At 45.3% G+C, this 13,909-nt stretch overlaps 1 protein-coding gene across 1 annotated transcript; it reads right to left on the bottom strand.

The window, feature by feature from the left end:
- Nucleotides 1-10,972: 10,972 nt before the first annotated feature.
- Nucleotides 10,973-11,949, bottom strand: LOC143926939 (proto-oncogene Mas-like). Its single transcript, XM_077450968.1, has one exon. The coding sequence runs from the start codon at nucleotides 11,947-11,949 to the stop codon at nucleotides 10,978-10,980; it is 972 nt and encodes a 323-aa protein (XP_077307094.1). The 3' UTR covers nucleotides 10,973-10,977.
- Between the last annotated feature and the right edge of the window lie 1,960 nt (nucleotides 11,950-13,909).

Below are 13,909 nucleotides of genomic sequence, written 5' to 3'. Positions count from 1 at the left end.
GAGTCCCTCCATAACTGAGCTCCTCCCATCCCTCATAACGGAGTCCCTCCATAGCTGAGCTTCTCCCATCCCTCATAACGGAGTCCCTCCATAGCTGAGCTCCTCCCATCCCTCATAACGGAGTTCCTCCATAGCTGAGCTCCTCCCATCTCTGCATAGCTGAGCTCCTCCCATCCCTCATAACGGAGTCCCTCCATAGCTGAGCTCCTCTCATCCCTCATAACGGAGTCCCTCCATAGCTGAGCTCCTCCCATCCCTCATAACGGAGTCCCTCCATAGCTGAGCTCCTCCCATCCCTCATAACTGAGTCCCTCCATAGCTGAGCTCCTCCCATCCCTCATAACTGAGTCCCTCCATAGCTGAGCTCCTCCCATCCCTCATAACTGAGTCCCTCCATAGCTGAGCTCCTCCCATCCCTCATAACTGAGTCCCTCCATAGCTGAGCTCCTCCCATCCCTCATAACTGAGTCCCTCCATAGCTGAGCTCCTCCCATCCCTCATAACGGAGTCCCTCCATAGCTGAGCTCCTCCCATCTCTGCATAACAGAGCTCCTCCATACAGGGATCTGTCCTCCAGTAGTGCGTCTCTATAATCACACTGCAGAGGGGCTGTCTGAGTAACATGCATCCCCTGCATCCCCCTAGATGTGCATGCTTTATACCAGCAGCGCCCACTACAGGTTATAACATTTTAATACAGCACCAAAAATGTACATGGCACGGAGAGTAGGGAATCCAGCCGCCGGGCGCCCTAGGCGGCCACCTAGTTTGCCTTAGTGATGGCACCACACATAAACAACATAGGCTGGGACCTAGTAGGGAGGTTCTTGGCCTAGGGGTGGCACGTGGCCCACTACATATCATGGTGTGGTCAGTAATGCATTAAAACCACCTCCTGCCCACGTTGTAGCCAAAGGATGGTCATGTGACGTCCTCCCGTGGTCGCACTGCGGCCGTCACCTGTGGGGAGCGGGCGGCTTGCTCTGTAATCGCTGAGTCCTTCAGACTCAACTGATCACAGATCGGGAAGAACCGCCAACCAGAGCGCTTCGCCACCTGATCAGCTGTGTCCAATGACAGCTTATCACGGATGTGAACAGAAGCCGGTTATCCTCATTCCTTTCCTCACCAGCTTCTGCTAAAGGAGCAACTACACTGATAATCTGGGGGAAGTGATTATCAGTGCAGTCCCAACAAGGTCCACCAGTGCTGCCAATGGGTGACACTGATGAGGAGGCACTGATCAGTGCTGCCAATCAGTACCACCTCATCAGTGGCAATTATCAGTGCAGCTTATCAAAAATAACCTGTTTGCAAAATTGTACAACAAACTATGGCCTTTTATTTTTTATTTTTTTCATTTGTTTAGAAAAAAATAACCCCCCCCAGTGGTGATTAACCACTTCAATACCGGGCACTTAAACGCCTTCCTGCCCAGACCAATTTTGAGCTTTCAGCGCTGTCGCACTTTGAATGACAATTGCGCGGTCGTGCCACACTGTACCCAAATGAAATTTTTTATCATTTTTTTTTTTTGGTGGTATTTGATCACCTCTACGGTTTTTATTTTTTGCGCTACAAATAAAAAAATACCGAAAATTTAGAAAATTTTTATTTTATTTTTTTGTTTCAGTTTCAAAACTTTGTAAATAAGTACGTTTTCTCCTTCACTGATGGGGCTACACTGATGGGCACTGATAAGGCGGCACTGATGGGCACCAATGATGTGGCACCAATGAAGTGGCACTGATGCGGTGGCATTGATGGACACTGATAGGCGGCACGGATGGGCGACACGGATGGACACTGATAGGTGGCACAAATTGGCACTGATAGCTGGCATGGATAGGCGGCACAGATGGGCATGGATAGGTGGCACAGATGGGCATGGATAGGCGGCACAGATGGGCATGGGTGGACACTGATAGGCGGCACAGGTGGGCACTGATAGGTGGCACAGGTGGGCACTCATAGGCGGCATTGGTGTTATACTGTACTAATGGATGCCAATCAGTGCCAAACAATAATGCATGCCAATCAGTGATGCCCATTGTGGGCACTGATTGGCATCCATTATGGGCACTGGCATCCATTGTGCTGACTGGCATCCCTGGTGGTCTAGGGAGGATTACCTTTTCCCTGGTGGTGTCCCTGGTGGTCCAGTGTGGGCATCCTCGGGGGGGCTGTGCTGATAATCGATCAGCACAGACCCCCCCCCCTGTCAGAGGAGCAGCCGATCGGCTCTCCTCTACTTGTGTCTGACAGACGCGAGTGAGGAAAAGCCGATCACCGGCTCTTCCCATTTACACTGTGATCAGCCGTGATTGGACACGGCTCATCACGTGGTAAAGAGTCTCCGTCGGAGACTCTTTACCGAGATCGTAGTTGCCGGGTGTCAGACTGACACCCCGCAACAACGATCGCCGCAATGCGCGCCCCCGGGGGCGCGCAGCGGCTCATAATCCTGATCACGTCATATGACGTCCAGTCAGGATTATGTAACCACTTTGCCGCCGTCAATTCCCTATAGGGCGGGCGGCAAGTGGTTAAATACCACCAAAAGAAATCTCTATTTGTGTACCCAGCAATCCCACCTATTAGTGCCGCCTATCAGTGCCCACGAGTGCCGCCTCATCAGCGCACATCAGTGAAGGAGAAAAATGACCTGTTTGCTAAATTTAAATAACAATTTTTTTTTTTTTCCATAATTTTCTGTCTCTTTTCGCTTGTTTATCAAAAAAATAAAACCCTAGTGGTGATTAAATACCACCCGAAGAAAGGTGTATATTTATGTGAAAAAAAATAAAAATAGAAATGTCCTCTGTGTACAGTGTTAGATGACCGCGCAATTGTCATTCAAAGTGTGTCAGGGCTGAAAGGTGAAAATCGGCCTGGGCAGGAAGGGGGTGGTAGTGCCCGGTAATGAAGGGGTGAAGGCATCATAGTGTTCCTTTTTGGTATGTGAAGGGTGGATGGGCGATGTGATGGATCAATGAGGAGAGTAGGCGACCCCCCCCCCCCCCCCCCGGACAACCCGCGAGAAGGGAATTTCGTGGGAATGTCACAATCGCACCACACACACTGCCGGCTGTAATTAGGATTAGGTCGGGTAATTGGCATTTTAGATCTAAGAGATGCAAACTATGAAGACGCCCCTGGAGGAAAGGCGGAGCCAGTAATAACATGAAATAAAAGACCAACCCTTCCGAGAAGCAGAAATACTAGAAAATCAGCAACCCACATCTAATCCTGAATTTCATCAACTGATAATTTTAATATGGATGCCAACATCCGGTACACACCAACCAAGAGGTACAGATAGGAGAACATTGCTGAGCTACTCATACAGTGAATATTCATTGTGGGAGGGGCAGAGACACAAACTACTGGAGAGAAATCTCCCCATTGTGGGAGGGGCAGAGACACAAACTACTGCGGGAAATCTCCCCATTGTGGGAGGGGCAGAGACACAAACTACTGTGGGGAAACCTTATTACTCTGGGAGGGGCAGAGACACAAACTACTGCAGGAAATCTCCCCATTGTGGGAGGGGCAGAGACACAAACTACTGCAGGAAATCTCACCATTGTGGGAGGGGCAGAGACACAAACTACTGCAGGAAATCTCCCCATTGTGGGAGGGGCAGAGACACAAACTACTGCAGGAAATCTCCTCATTGTGGGGGGGGGGCAGAGACACAAACTACTGCAGGAAATCTCCCCATTGTGGGAGGGGCAGAGACACAAACTACTGCAGGAAATCTCCTCATTGTGGGAGGGGCAGAGACACAAACTACTGCAGGAAATCTCACCATTGTGGGAGGGGCAGAGACACAAACTACTGCAGGAAATCTCATTGTGGGAGGGGCAGAGACACAAACTACTGCAGGAAATCTCACCATTGTGGGAGGGGCAGAGACACAAACTACTGCAGGAAATCTCACCATTGTGGGAGGGGCAGAGACACAAACTACTGCAGGAAATCTCATTGTGGGAGGGGCAGAGACACAAACTACTGCAGGAAATCTCCCCATTGTGGGAGGGGCAGAGACACAAACTACTGCAGGGAAATCTCCCCATTGTGGGAGGGGCAGAGACACAAACTACTGCAGGAAATTTCCCCATTGTAGGATGGGCAGAGACACAAACTACTGCAGGGAAATCTCCCCATTGTGGGAGGGGCAGAGACACAAACTACTGCAGGGAAATCTCCCCATTGTGGGAGGGGCAGAGACACAAACTACTGCAGGAAATTTCCCCATTGTGGGAGGGGCAGAGACACAAACTACTGCAGGAAATTTCCCCATTGTGGGAGGGGCAGAGACACAAACTACTGCAGGAAATTTCCCCATTGTGGGAGGGGCAGAGACACAAAGTACTATGCGAAAATTTCAACCACTGTGGGAGTTGGTGGGTAGAATTGCTACTGCAGCTTTTTATATTTCATGGTACCTACAAAAGCATTATGTCTCAATGTTGTAATTGGCTCCATCCTCCATCTGTTGTAAGTCGTCTCCCTCCTTACGCTGCGTTACATGCAGAGCACAACGTGTGCCTCATAATATGGCTGGTGGTAAAACTGGCAACACCGATGCAAAAATGTTGCTGGAAACCCCCGAAGAGACTAATGAGCGATGAAAGGAAAAAAACAAAACAAAACAGACTAGACATAAACCATCAATAATACTCTTCAGTTCGGCTTGGATAAGTTACTTGGAAATTACACAAAATGTTTTTCTTGTGATCTGCAAATAACTAAAACCAGTGCAAAAAAAAATAAAAAAATCAGTTTAAGGAGGATAAGGCAACTTGTTTCTTTATGTGATTTGGTTTGTCCCTTTTATCCTTCTTCTCTCCTGCGCTAGTTTGTTCAGTCCTAGATAGACGGCCCATGTGTATTCTAAGTAACCTCAATCAGTATCAGTCCTTGCAGTGAAAGGGCTTAGGAAAGTCATTGTCTTTTTACACTTCAAAAGACCTAGAACAAAAAAAATATATATATATCCTTTTTACTACACTTATTTGAAATAAATTTTGTGTTTTTTTTAACTTCTATGCCTTATTGAAGAGTTAAACTGCCTGTGGATGGGTTGGTGCCAAGTCGGCAGGTGACCATACTGTCCAGACAGACTGGGTCTAAGGAGAAATCGCAGATGGCTTGGAATGAATATGTTCACTGTCATTATAATTTATCATCGAATTGTTGGCACGTTCCATTGGCAGGCCAACCAGGCTAGGCTGAAAACCAAACTCTTCCATAAGCTCATCCAAACGGCCATATACAAAAGGGGGAAGGGTTTGGATAGAATGAGTAGAAGTGGCTTCCTTTATACAGGAGGCGGGACTTAAAAGGATCCTCCCTAGATTACCCAAAAATAAAATTAGGAAAGAAACAAGAGACAATGTCCACCTTTCCCACCCATCTCCTTTGGAACATATTGGGTTTTTCCAGCTCTAGCCACTCAAGGACCAGGACTCTTTATTAAGCCTCATACACACGGTCGGACTTTGTACAAACTTTTCCGTGGACTTTTATACAAAGGGCGTGGTCCACAAGTTTGTATTGCATACACACGGTCGGACTTTTTGACAACAAACACGAACGTAGTGACGTCACAACGTACTGACACCACTTCAAAAGAGGACGTTCAATGACTCCAGCGCCACCCTTTGGTCAACTTCTGTATTGTAGTCTGATCTTTTGCATCGGTTCTGAGCATGCGTGTTTGTACCTTGTACAAAAGTCCGATGCTTTTGCGTACACACGGTCGGACTTTGCGCCATCGGACTTTTGTTGCCAGAAAGTTTGTCCGTTCGCACAGCCAACAAAAGTCCGATGAAAACAGAAAAAGTTTGTCCAATGGAGCGTACACACGGGTCGGATGTTGCTCCAAAACAGCTAATTTGCATGTTTGTTGTCAAAAAGTCCGACCGTGTGTACGGGCCTTTAGATGTGTTGTTTTTTGCTAGAAAATGACTTGGAACCCCCAAACATTATACATTTATTGTTCTAACACCCTAGAGAATAAAATGGCCGAGTAAATTGCTACCCAACACGTCACGCTTCAAAATTGCGCCCGCTCGTGGAATGGCGAAAAACTTTTAGCCTTAAAAATCTCCATAGGCGAAGTTTAAAAAAATTCTACAGGTTGCATGTTTTGAGTTACAGAGGAAGTGCTAGAATTATCGCTCTCACTCTAAAGGCCCGTACACACGGTCAGACTTTTTGACAACAAACATGCAAATTAGCTGTTTTGGAGCAACATCCGACCCGTGTGTACGCTCCATCGGACAAACTTTTTCTGTTTTCATCGGACTATTGTTGGCTGTGCGAACGGACAAACTTTCTGGCAACAAAAGTCCGATGGAGCAAAGTCCGACCGTGTGTACGCAAAAGCATCGGACTTTTGTACAAGGTACAAACACGCATGCTCAGAACCAATGCAAAAGATCAGACTACAATACAGAAGTTGACCAAAGGGTGGCGCTGGAGTCATTGAACGTCCTCTTTTGAAGTGGCGTCAGTACGTTGTGACGTCACTACGTTCGTGTTTGTTGTCAAAAAGTCCGACCGTGTGTATGCAATACAAACTTGTGGACCACACCCTTTGTACAAAAGTCCACGGAAAAGTTTGTACAAAGTCCGACCGTGTGTATGAGGCTTTACGATCACAGCGATACCTCACATGTGTGGTTTGAACACCGTTTTTTCATATGCGGGCGCTGCTCACGTATGCGTTTTGCTTCTGCACAGGAGCTCGGCAGGACGGAGTGCGTTTTTTTAAATTTTTTATTTATTTATTTTTTCTTATTTATTTTACATTTTTTATTTTTACATAAAAAAAAAAAACTGTGTCACTTTTATTCCTATTACAAGGAATGTAAACATCCCTTGTAATATAGAAAAATAGCATGACAGGTCCTCTTAAATATGAGATCTGGGGGTCAAAAAGACCTCGCATCTCGTATTTTACACTAAAATGCAATAAAAAAAAAAAAAAAGTTGTAATTTTAAAAAAAATGCCCCTTTTAAGAGCTATGGGCGTAAGTGATGTTTTGACGTCGCTTCTGCCCTGCAGTGTCATGAAGATGGGTTCCCCCTCACCCGTCTCCATGCATAGCTACTGAAAGGACCAAATCGCCTCCGCCGCTGCCGACGGCTCCGGTAAGCAGCGGAGGGCACCGGAGCGTGGCGGGAAGGGGGGGGGGTGGCCCTCTCCCGCCACCGATAAAAGTGATCTTGCGACTAATCCGCCACAGAGATCACTTTTATCTCAGGGATACCGGGGTTACGGCAGCTAGCCATAACAACGATATCCGTCCTCAGAGGACGTATATTGGCGGTCAGCAAGTGGCTAGAGGAGGCTATTCAAGTAAATCTGAGCTAAGACCCAAGATATCAAGCTGGACTAACCTGTCCAAAGCGAACACAAAAAAAAAAGCCCATGCTTATCTTTAGTTGTCTTTCTTAGTACCCCAAGAACCTCTGAAGTTGGAACATACAATATTTATGGGCCAACTGTTAGCTCAGAATATTGTTTGCTCCAGCTCTGCATTTGCCCCTTCAAGTTCTAAGACCCAAGATGTCAAGCTTGGCTAACCTGTCCAAAGCAAACACAAAATAGTGTCTATCATTATCTTTCGCTGTCATTCCTAGCACCCCAAGAGACATTGAATTTGGAACAAACAATATACAGTTATATAAGGGCCAACTTTGAGCTCAGCACATTGTTTGCTCCAGCTGTACATGAGCCACGCCAAGCAAACCTGACTCCAGACATCAAGCTGGGCTAATCTGTCCAAATTGAACATTAAAGCAGTACCTACACTTCTCTTTAGCGGTCTTCCCTGGCACCCCACTAACCCCTGAATTTGGAGCATACAACATCTAACTTCAACTTTTAGCTCAGCAGATTGTTTGTTCCCGCTCTACAGGTGGCCCTTCAAGCAAACCTGACCTAAGATCCAAGATATCAAGCTGGGCTAAACTGTCTAAAGCAAACGAAAAAAAAAAAAAACAGTCCATGCTTATCTTTATTTGTCTTTCTTAGCACCCTAACAACCCCTGAATTTGGAGCAGACAATATACAAGGGTCAACATTTAGTGCAGAAAACTGTTTGGCTCCAGCTCTACAGGTGACTCTTCAAGTCCCAAGACCCAAGATGTCAAGCTTTGCTAACCTGCCCAAAGCAAACACAAAATAGCACTTATGCTTATCTTTAGCTGTCTTTCCTAGCACCCCAAGGGCCCTTGAATTTGGAACATACAATATATACCGTATAAGGGCCAACTGTGAGCTCAGCACATTTGATCTACAGGTGCCTCTTCAAGTAAGCCTGACCTAAGAGAAGACCCAAGATATCACGCTGAGCTAACCTGTTCAAAACTAACACAAAATAAGGCCTATGCTTTACCCTAGTAGTCTTCCTTGGCACCCCAACATACCCTGAATCTGGGGCATACAATATATATAAGGCCAACTTCCAGCTCAGACTGTTGCCCTGGAATGAAAATTCAAGTGTGATCTTCTCGGTTTATAGGCAGGTGCAGTCTGCTGTCTCCACTGCAGGTGGCACCCAACTACAGTGGCAATGCAGAGGGAGAGGAAGTCATGAGGAGCCTGGTTCTTCTATGGTTTCCAGAGATATTGGGGCAGTTATCCGATTGGATGCTGGCTGTCCTTGTGACTCTTGAGACCATCTTGGGTGTGGGAAAGTCTATTTAGGACCCTGGCCCCTGGGTTTGGCAAGCATTTTTGCAAAGTGGCTAGAGTAGGGAAAGAGCACCTGCCTGTCAGGGATAGAGGCAGGGAAAGGTTCCAGGTGAGGAGGGACAGTCTAGGGACTTGCAATACTGTACTGTAGCCTCCCCTTTTGGACTGGGCTGGCCAGGATGCATTCCACCTTCTGAAGACAGACACTGTTGATGAATCTTTACGCACTGCCTTTTACTGAACTCTGAGTGTTACCCTAGCGGCGCTCTCCTCCTGGGGTCATTGGTAGTTGGCATTCTCTTCAATACAAGTTCTGGGTTTTTCGGCAACCAGTCTCCACCCATATGTTGTTCAACACATTGCATTGAGGGTTGTCTGGAAGCATGGCAAATGACTTCAGGGCTGGAGGCTGCCATTTCCTGTTGGGGTAAAGGTAGGTAGAAAAGAGCTCACCATATCCAATGAAATGCAATTTGGAAGGGCAATTTGTAGTAATTTATTGGAAGAACAACAAGTTATCAAGCCTTGATAACTTGTTGCTTCTTCCATTTCTTGCTTACTTGCATTTCATTGGATATCAGGCGCTCCTTTTTACCTACCTTTTACTAGTACACCCGGAAACAACCTTGAGGCCACACCCAGAGGCAGCAGCCCAAGACCCCAAGAAAAGAGCTCGCTGCCACTTTCCTGTGAAATTGGGCAGAAAATCATTGGAAGGGAACTTTTCCAACCTGCCCCCGCCATCATCTACCCATTGACCTAACACTGATTGATTCAATACAGCATGATCCCCAACCCTAAATAGCTATTTCCTGTTGGAGCACCTTAAGTTTAGGGGCCCCTGGAATCTTAAAAAGCCCCTCACTGTTTCTCTGTTTGACTGCTTAGCTCAGCTGAGCATTGGTCAGCACATTGTGGGATGGCAGGGAGGCTTGGCCAGTCTTTCACCTTGGAGCTGGAGGCTGCCATTTAAGGTCACTTTAATAGACACTGTTGTAGTCCATATAGAAATGTTATATGGCAACACAATTTTTGCTGTAAAAGGCATCAAAATCAAATACCAAGAAAGTACAAAATTGGTCAGTCTGTCTTTGAACACCATATAAAGAGTACACCGCGCTATTCAAAAGATTAAAAAGTATAAATAAATTCCCTACAAGCAGCAACCCTAATTGTAATACTCCGATAATAGACTAAATAGGTGAAAAAAGTGAGCTGCGCTTAAAAAACTCCAATCAAAAAATGTTTTTCTAATCACAAAAATTCATCAATAATCATAAGGAAAAATAGTGACAAAAAGGGATACAAACAATTAGCTTGAAAAATTAGAGAAAATAAATTATATCAGTGAGTAATATCTTTTAAACATATAAGTGACAAAAAAAATTTAATTAGTGCCCATAATATAGTTAACATAAATTGCATACCCCTTATATATAAATCACATAGGTTGTCAGTATTAAAGAAAATAAACCGACATACCACCAATTAGTTGTAATAAATGAACAAAAAAACCCAACAAAAAAACCCAGAAAAAAAAAGAAAGAGTCCCAGAAATAATATCCAAAGGATATTATTTCTGGGACTCTTTCTTGTTTTTTTTTTTCTTTAACCAAATAATAATTTTTTGATTAATACTGACAATCTATGTGATTTATATATAAGGGGTATGCAATTTATGTTAACTATATTATGGGCACTAATTAAAATTTTTTTGTCACTTATATGTTTAAAAGATATTACTCACTGATATAATTTATTTTCTCTAATTTTTCAAGCTAATTGTTTGTATCCCTTTTTGTCACTATTTTTCCTTATGATTATTGATGAATTTTTGTGATTAGAAAATTTTTTTTTGATTAGAGTTTTTTAAGCGCAGCTCACTTTTTTCACCTATTTTGTCTCTGAACACCATCCGTTTCTTCAGTCATTGCCCTCCAGGTAAAAATGTTGGTCGGGACTTTTTCTTTGTCATTTCCTGTTGACTTGTGTTGGACTTAAAAATTTTGAAATTCCTTTATTAATATTTCCGAACTTGGTTAATCAAGTTGCCGGATGCTGCTGGAAATGTGGTGGTTTTGGCAAGGTTGGATTGTCTTAATGTGACCTTGGCGTTTCCCGTTGGCTTGTCTTGCCATAGCCAAAATCAGTTCATGGCTTGATATTCATATTTTGAATGCAGATGGAAAACGGGTGGCTTTTTTTATTTATTTTTTCACAAGGCTATCCAAAAGCCATCAGTAAGGTTGGATTGTTTTAATGTGTTATTGGCCTTGATGTCTTTCCGATGAAAAATGTATCCCGTCTGAGTCCACCATGAAGGCTCGTTGAAGGGAATCCTTGATGGAACAACATATGGTCTGGTTCCATTTTCTCCCAACAAGGAAGTATATATAAGGGTTGATGGTGCTGTTAAATACCAGCCAATATTGACTAATAAAAACCAGTTTGATGGGTGGTACTGTCTTCATCGCCCTATAGAACATTAAAAAACGAAAAATATTTAATGGCAACACTGAAAGGATAAAGACAATGACTGCTATGATGATAACGATGTACAGTCTAGAAGGGTAATCCTGACTGACAGTCCTTAATTTGTAGAGTAAGGTGACACTGGAAATAACCATGAGCGGTAGACAGATCCCGACCGCAGACACAAAAATCATCACTTCAACCGCCGCACATTCCGGATGATGTTTGATGTAAGCTTCTGGATCACACACAAAGACGTCAAGGAGGCCCTCCAAGATGCCAAGGAACCAGAGAACTGCACATGTCATAGTGGAGAACTTCTCGGGGCGACGAGTGCGATACCAAATGGGGGACAAGACGGAGATACACCTCTCCACGCTGATAGCTGTTAGGATGTTTTTCCCGGAATAGATCAGGGAGTAATAAAATACATCCACAAATTTATAGAAAGGACACGTCACTTTAAATCCAGGTTGTGAGCCAAAGAAATTGCTGATTTGGACCACCAACGTCAACATCACCACCGCTAGCAAGAGGGTGTCCGCCACACACAGGTTGGCAATGTAAACTGTATATTTGTTCCTCCGGATCCTGAAGCAAAGGTTCCAAAACACGGTAATGTTCCCCACCAAGCCGAAGACACAAATCCCGAGGAAAACCGCGTCTACAGCAGGGAGCCGCAGCTCGGGACCTTCTGTGCACACCCTGGGGTCCTGCAGTATAGTGTCGTTTATGTCCGTCTCGTTTCCTCTGGTAATATTCATGTCGTCTTTCTTTGATGGTGAGCTCTTTGATGTATTGCAGTGTTTTCTTCTTCTTCTACCACCTGTATGAAATATATGACATAGCTATCAATAAAGACATTTTTTTTTTTTTATTAGCAATACAGTTATAAGCTGAAAATACATTTTGTTTCTTTAGATTTAGTTTCTGTCCCACTTTTCACTTTTACTATGTGATTTTGTTTTTTCCCTTTGTCCTTCCCTCCTGTTTAACACTACTGAGCTCATTCCTAGTGTAGGGTTCAGCTTCAAGCGGAGAGGTATTATTCTATGTACCAAATAGGTTTAAGAGCTTCCCGCCTGTGTTTATTGGTCAGCATTTACAGCAAATGAGAAGATACCCCCCCCCCCCCACATGGGGTAAGCATCACAGTCCAGAACAATGGGTCTGCTTTAGACCTGCAGTCATGTTACCTCACAGCCTGCTTTGTATCCTTTTCCAGCCTCACCAATTAACACAGGGAAAGACAAATTATACCCCAGGTGGGGCAAAAGGTGTGGTCAATGGTTGACCCCCTGCATCCTGCCACTGCCATCCATTTACCTCGTGAACCACAAAATCCTGTCTGGCAGATGCTCCCCATCCCCAACTGACAGGGGCTGTTTAACACATCGCTGGACCCTAGACAAGTGCAATTCGTTTCAGTCCTAGTGTAAATTCTGACAATTTTTTTGTTTATAAATAAAGAAAATAATATATGTGTTGAAATTAGTTTAAATTTATTAGTTTTCTACCGAATTTAAAAATTTCGGAACAAATTGAATTTGGATCGGTCAAAACAAATTATCAATTCATATTCTATCTGAAGAATAGGTGGTTGATAAGGAGCGGGCCAGGAAGCCAGCAGCCGCGGGCTTCCCTGCTGAGAGCTGAAATGTAAACGAAAGAATGCTGGCAATAGAAAAGTCAGAAAAAAAAACAGAGTGGGGCAGTGGATAGTGCTGTCAGTAGGGCAGAGGATGGTGCCAGTAGAGCAGTGGATGGTGCCAGTAGGGCAGTGGATGGTGCCAGTAAAGCATTAGACTGTGTTAGTAGAGCAGTGGATGGTGTCAGTAGGGCAGAGGACGGTGTCAGTAGAGCAGTGGATGGTGTCAGTACAGTAGGGCAGTGGACGGTGTCAGAGCACTGGACAGTGCCAGTAGGGCAGTGGATGGTGTCAGTAGGGCAGTGGACGGTGTCAGTAAAGCATTAGACGGTGTTATTAGAGCAGCGAATGGTGTCAGTAGGGCAGAGGACGGTGTCAGTAGAGCAGTGGATGGTGTCAGTACAGTAGGGCAGTGGACGGTGTCAGAGCACTGGACAGTGCCAGTAGGGCAGTGGATGGTGTCAGTAGGGCAGTGGACGGTGTCAGTAAAGCATTAGACGGTGTTAGTAGAGCAGCGAATGGTGTCAGTAGGGCAGAGGACGGTGTCAGTAGAGCAGTGGATGGTGTCAGTACAGTAGGGCAGTGGACGGTGTCAGTAGGGCAGTGGACGGTGTCAGTAGAGCAGTGGACGGTGTCAGTAGAGCAGTGGATGGTGCCAGTAGGGCAGTGGATGGTGTCAGTAGGGCAGTGGACGGTGTCAGTAAAGCATTAGACGGTGTCAGTAGAGCAGTGGATGGTGTCAGTAGAGCAGTGGATGGTGTCAGTAGGGCAGAGGACAGTGTCAGTAGAGCAGTGGATGGTGTCAGTACAGTAGGGCAGTGGACGGTGTCAGAGCAGTGGACGGTGTCAGTAAAGCATTAGACGGTGTCAGTAAAGCATTAGACGGTGTCAGTAGGGCAGTGGATGGTGTCAGTAGGGCAGTGGATGGTGTCAGTAGAGCAGTGGATGGTGTCAGTAGAGCAGTGGATGGTGTCAGTAGACCAGTGGACGGTGTCAGTAGGGCAGTGGACGGTGTCAGAGCAGTGGACGGCGTCAGTAGGGCAGTGAACGGTGTCAGTAGAGCAGAGGATGGTGTT

Source organism: Lithobates pipiens, unplaced genomic scaffold (assembly GCF_037356315.1).
Source record: "Lithobates pipiens isolate NorthernLeopardFrog02 unplaced genomic scaffold, aLitPip1_a1.2 Scaffold_23, whole genome shotgun sequence".
Classification (NCBI taxonomy): domain Eukaryota; kingdom Metazoa; phylum Chordata; class Amphibia; order Anura; family Ranidae; genus Lithobates; species Lithobates pipiens.
The sequence above is the reverse complement of the archived record's forward strand: the minus strand, read 5'-3'. Positions and strand labels throughout refer to the sequence as shown.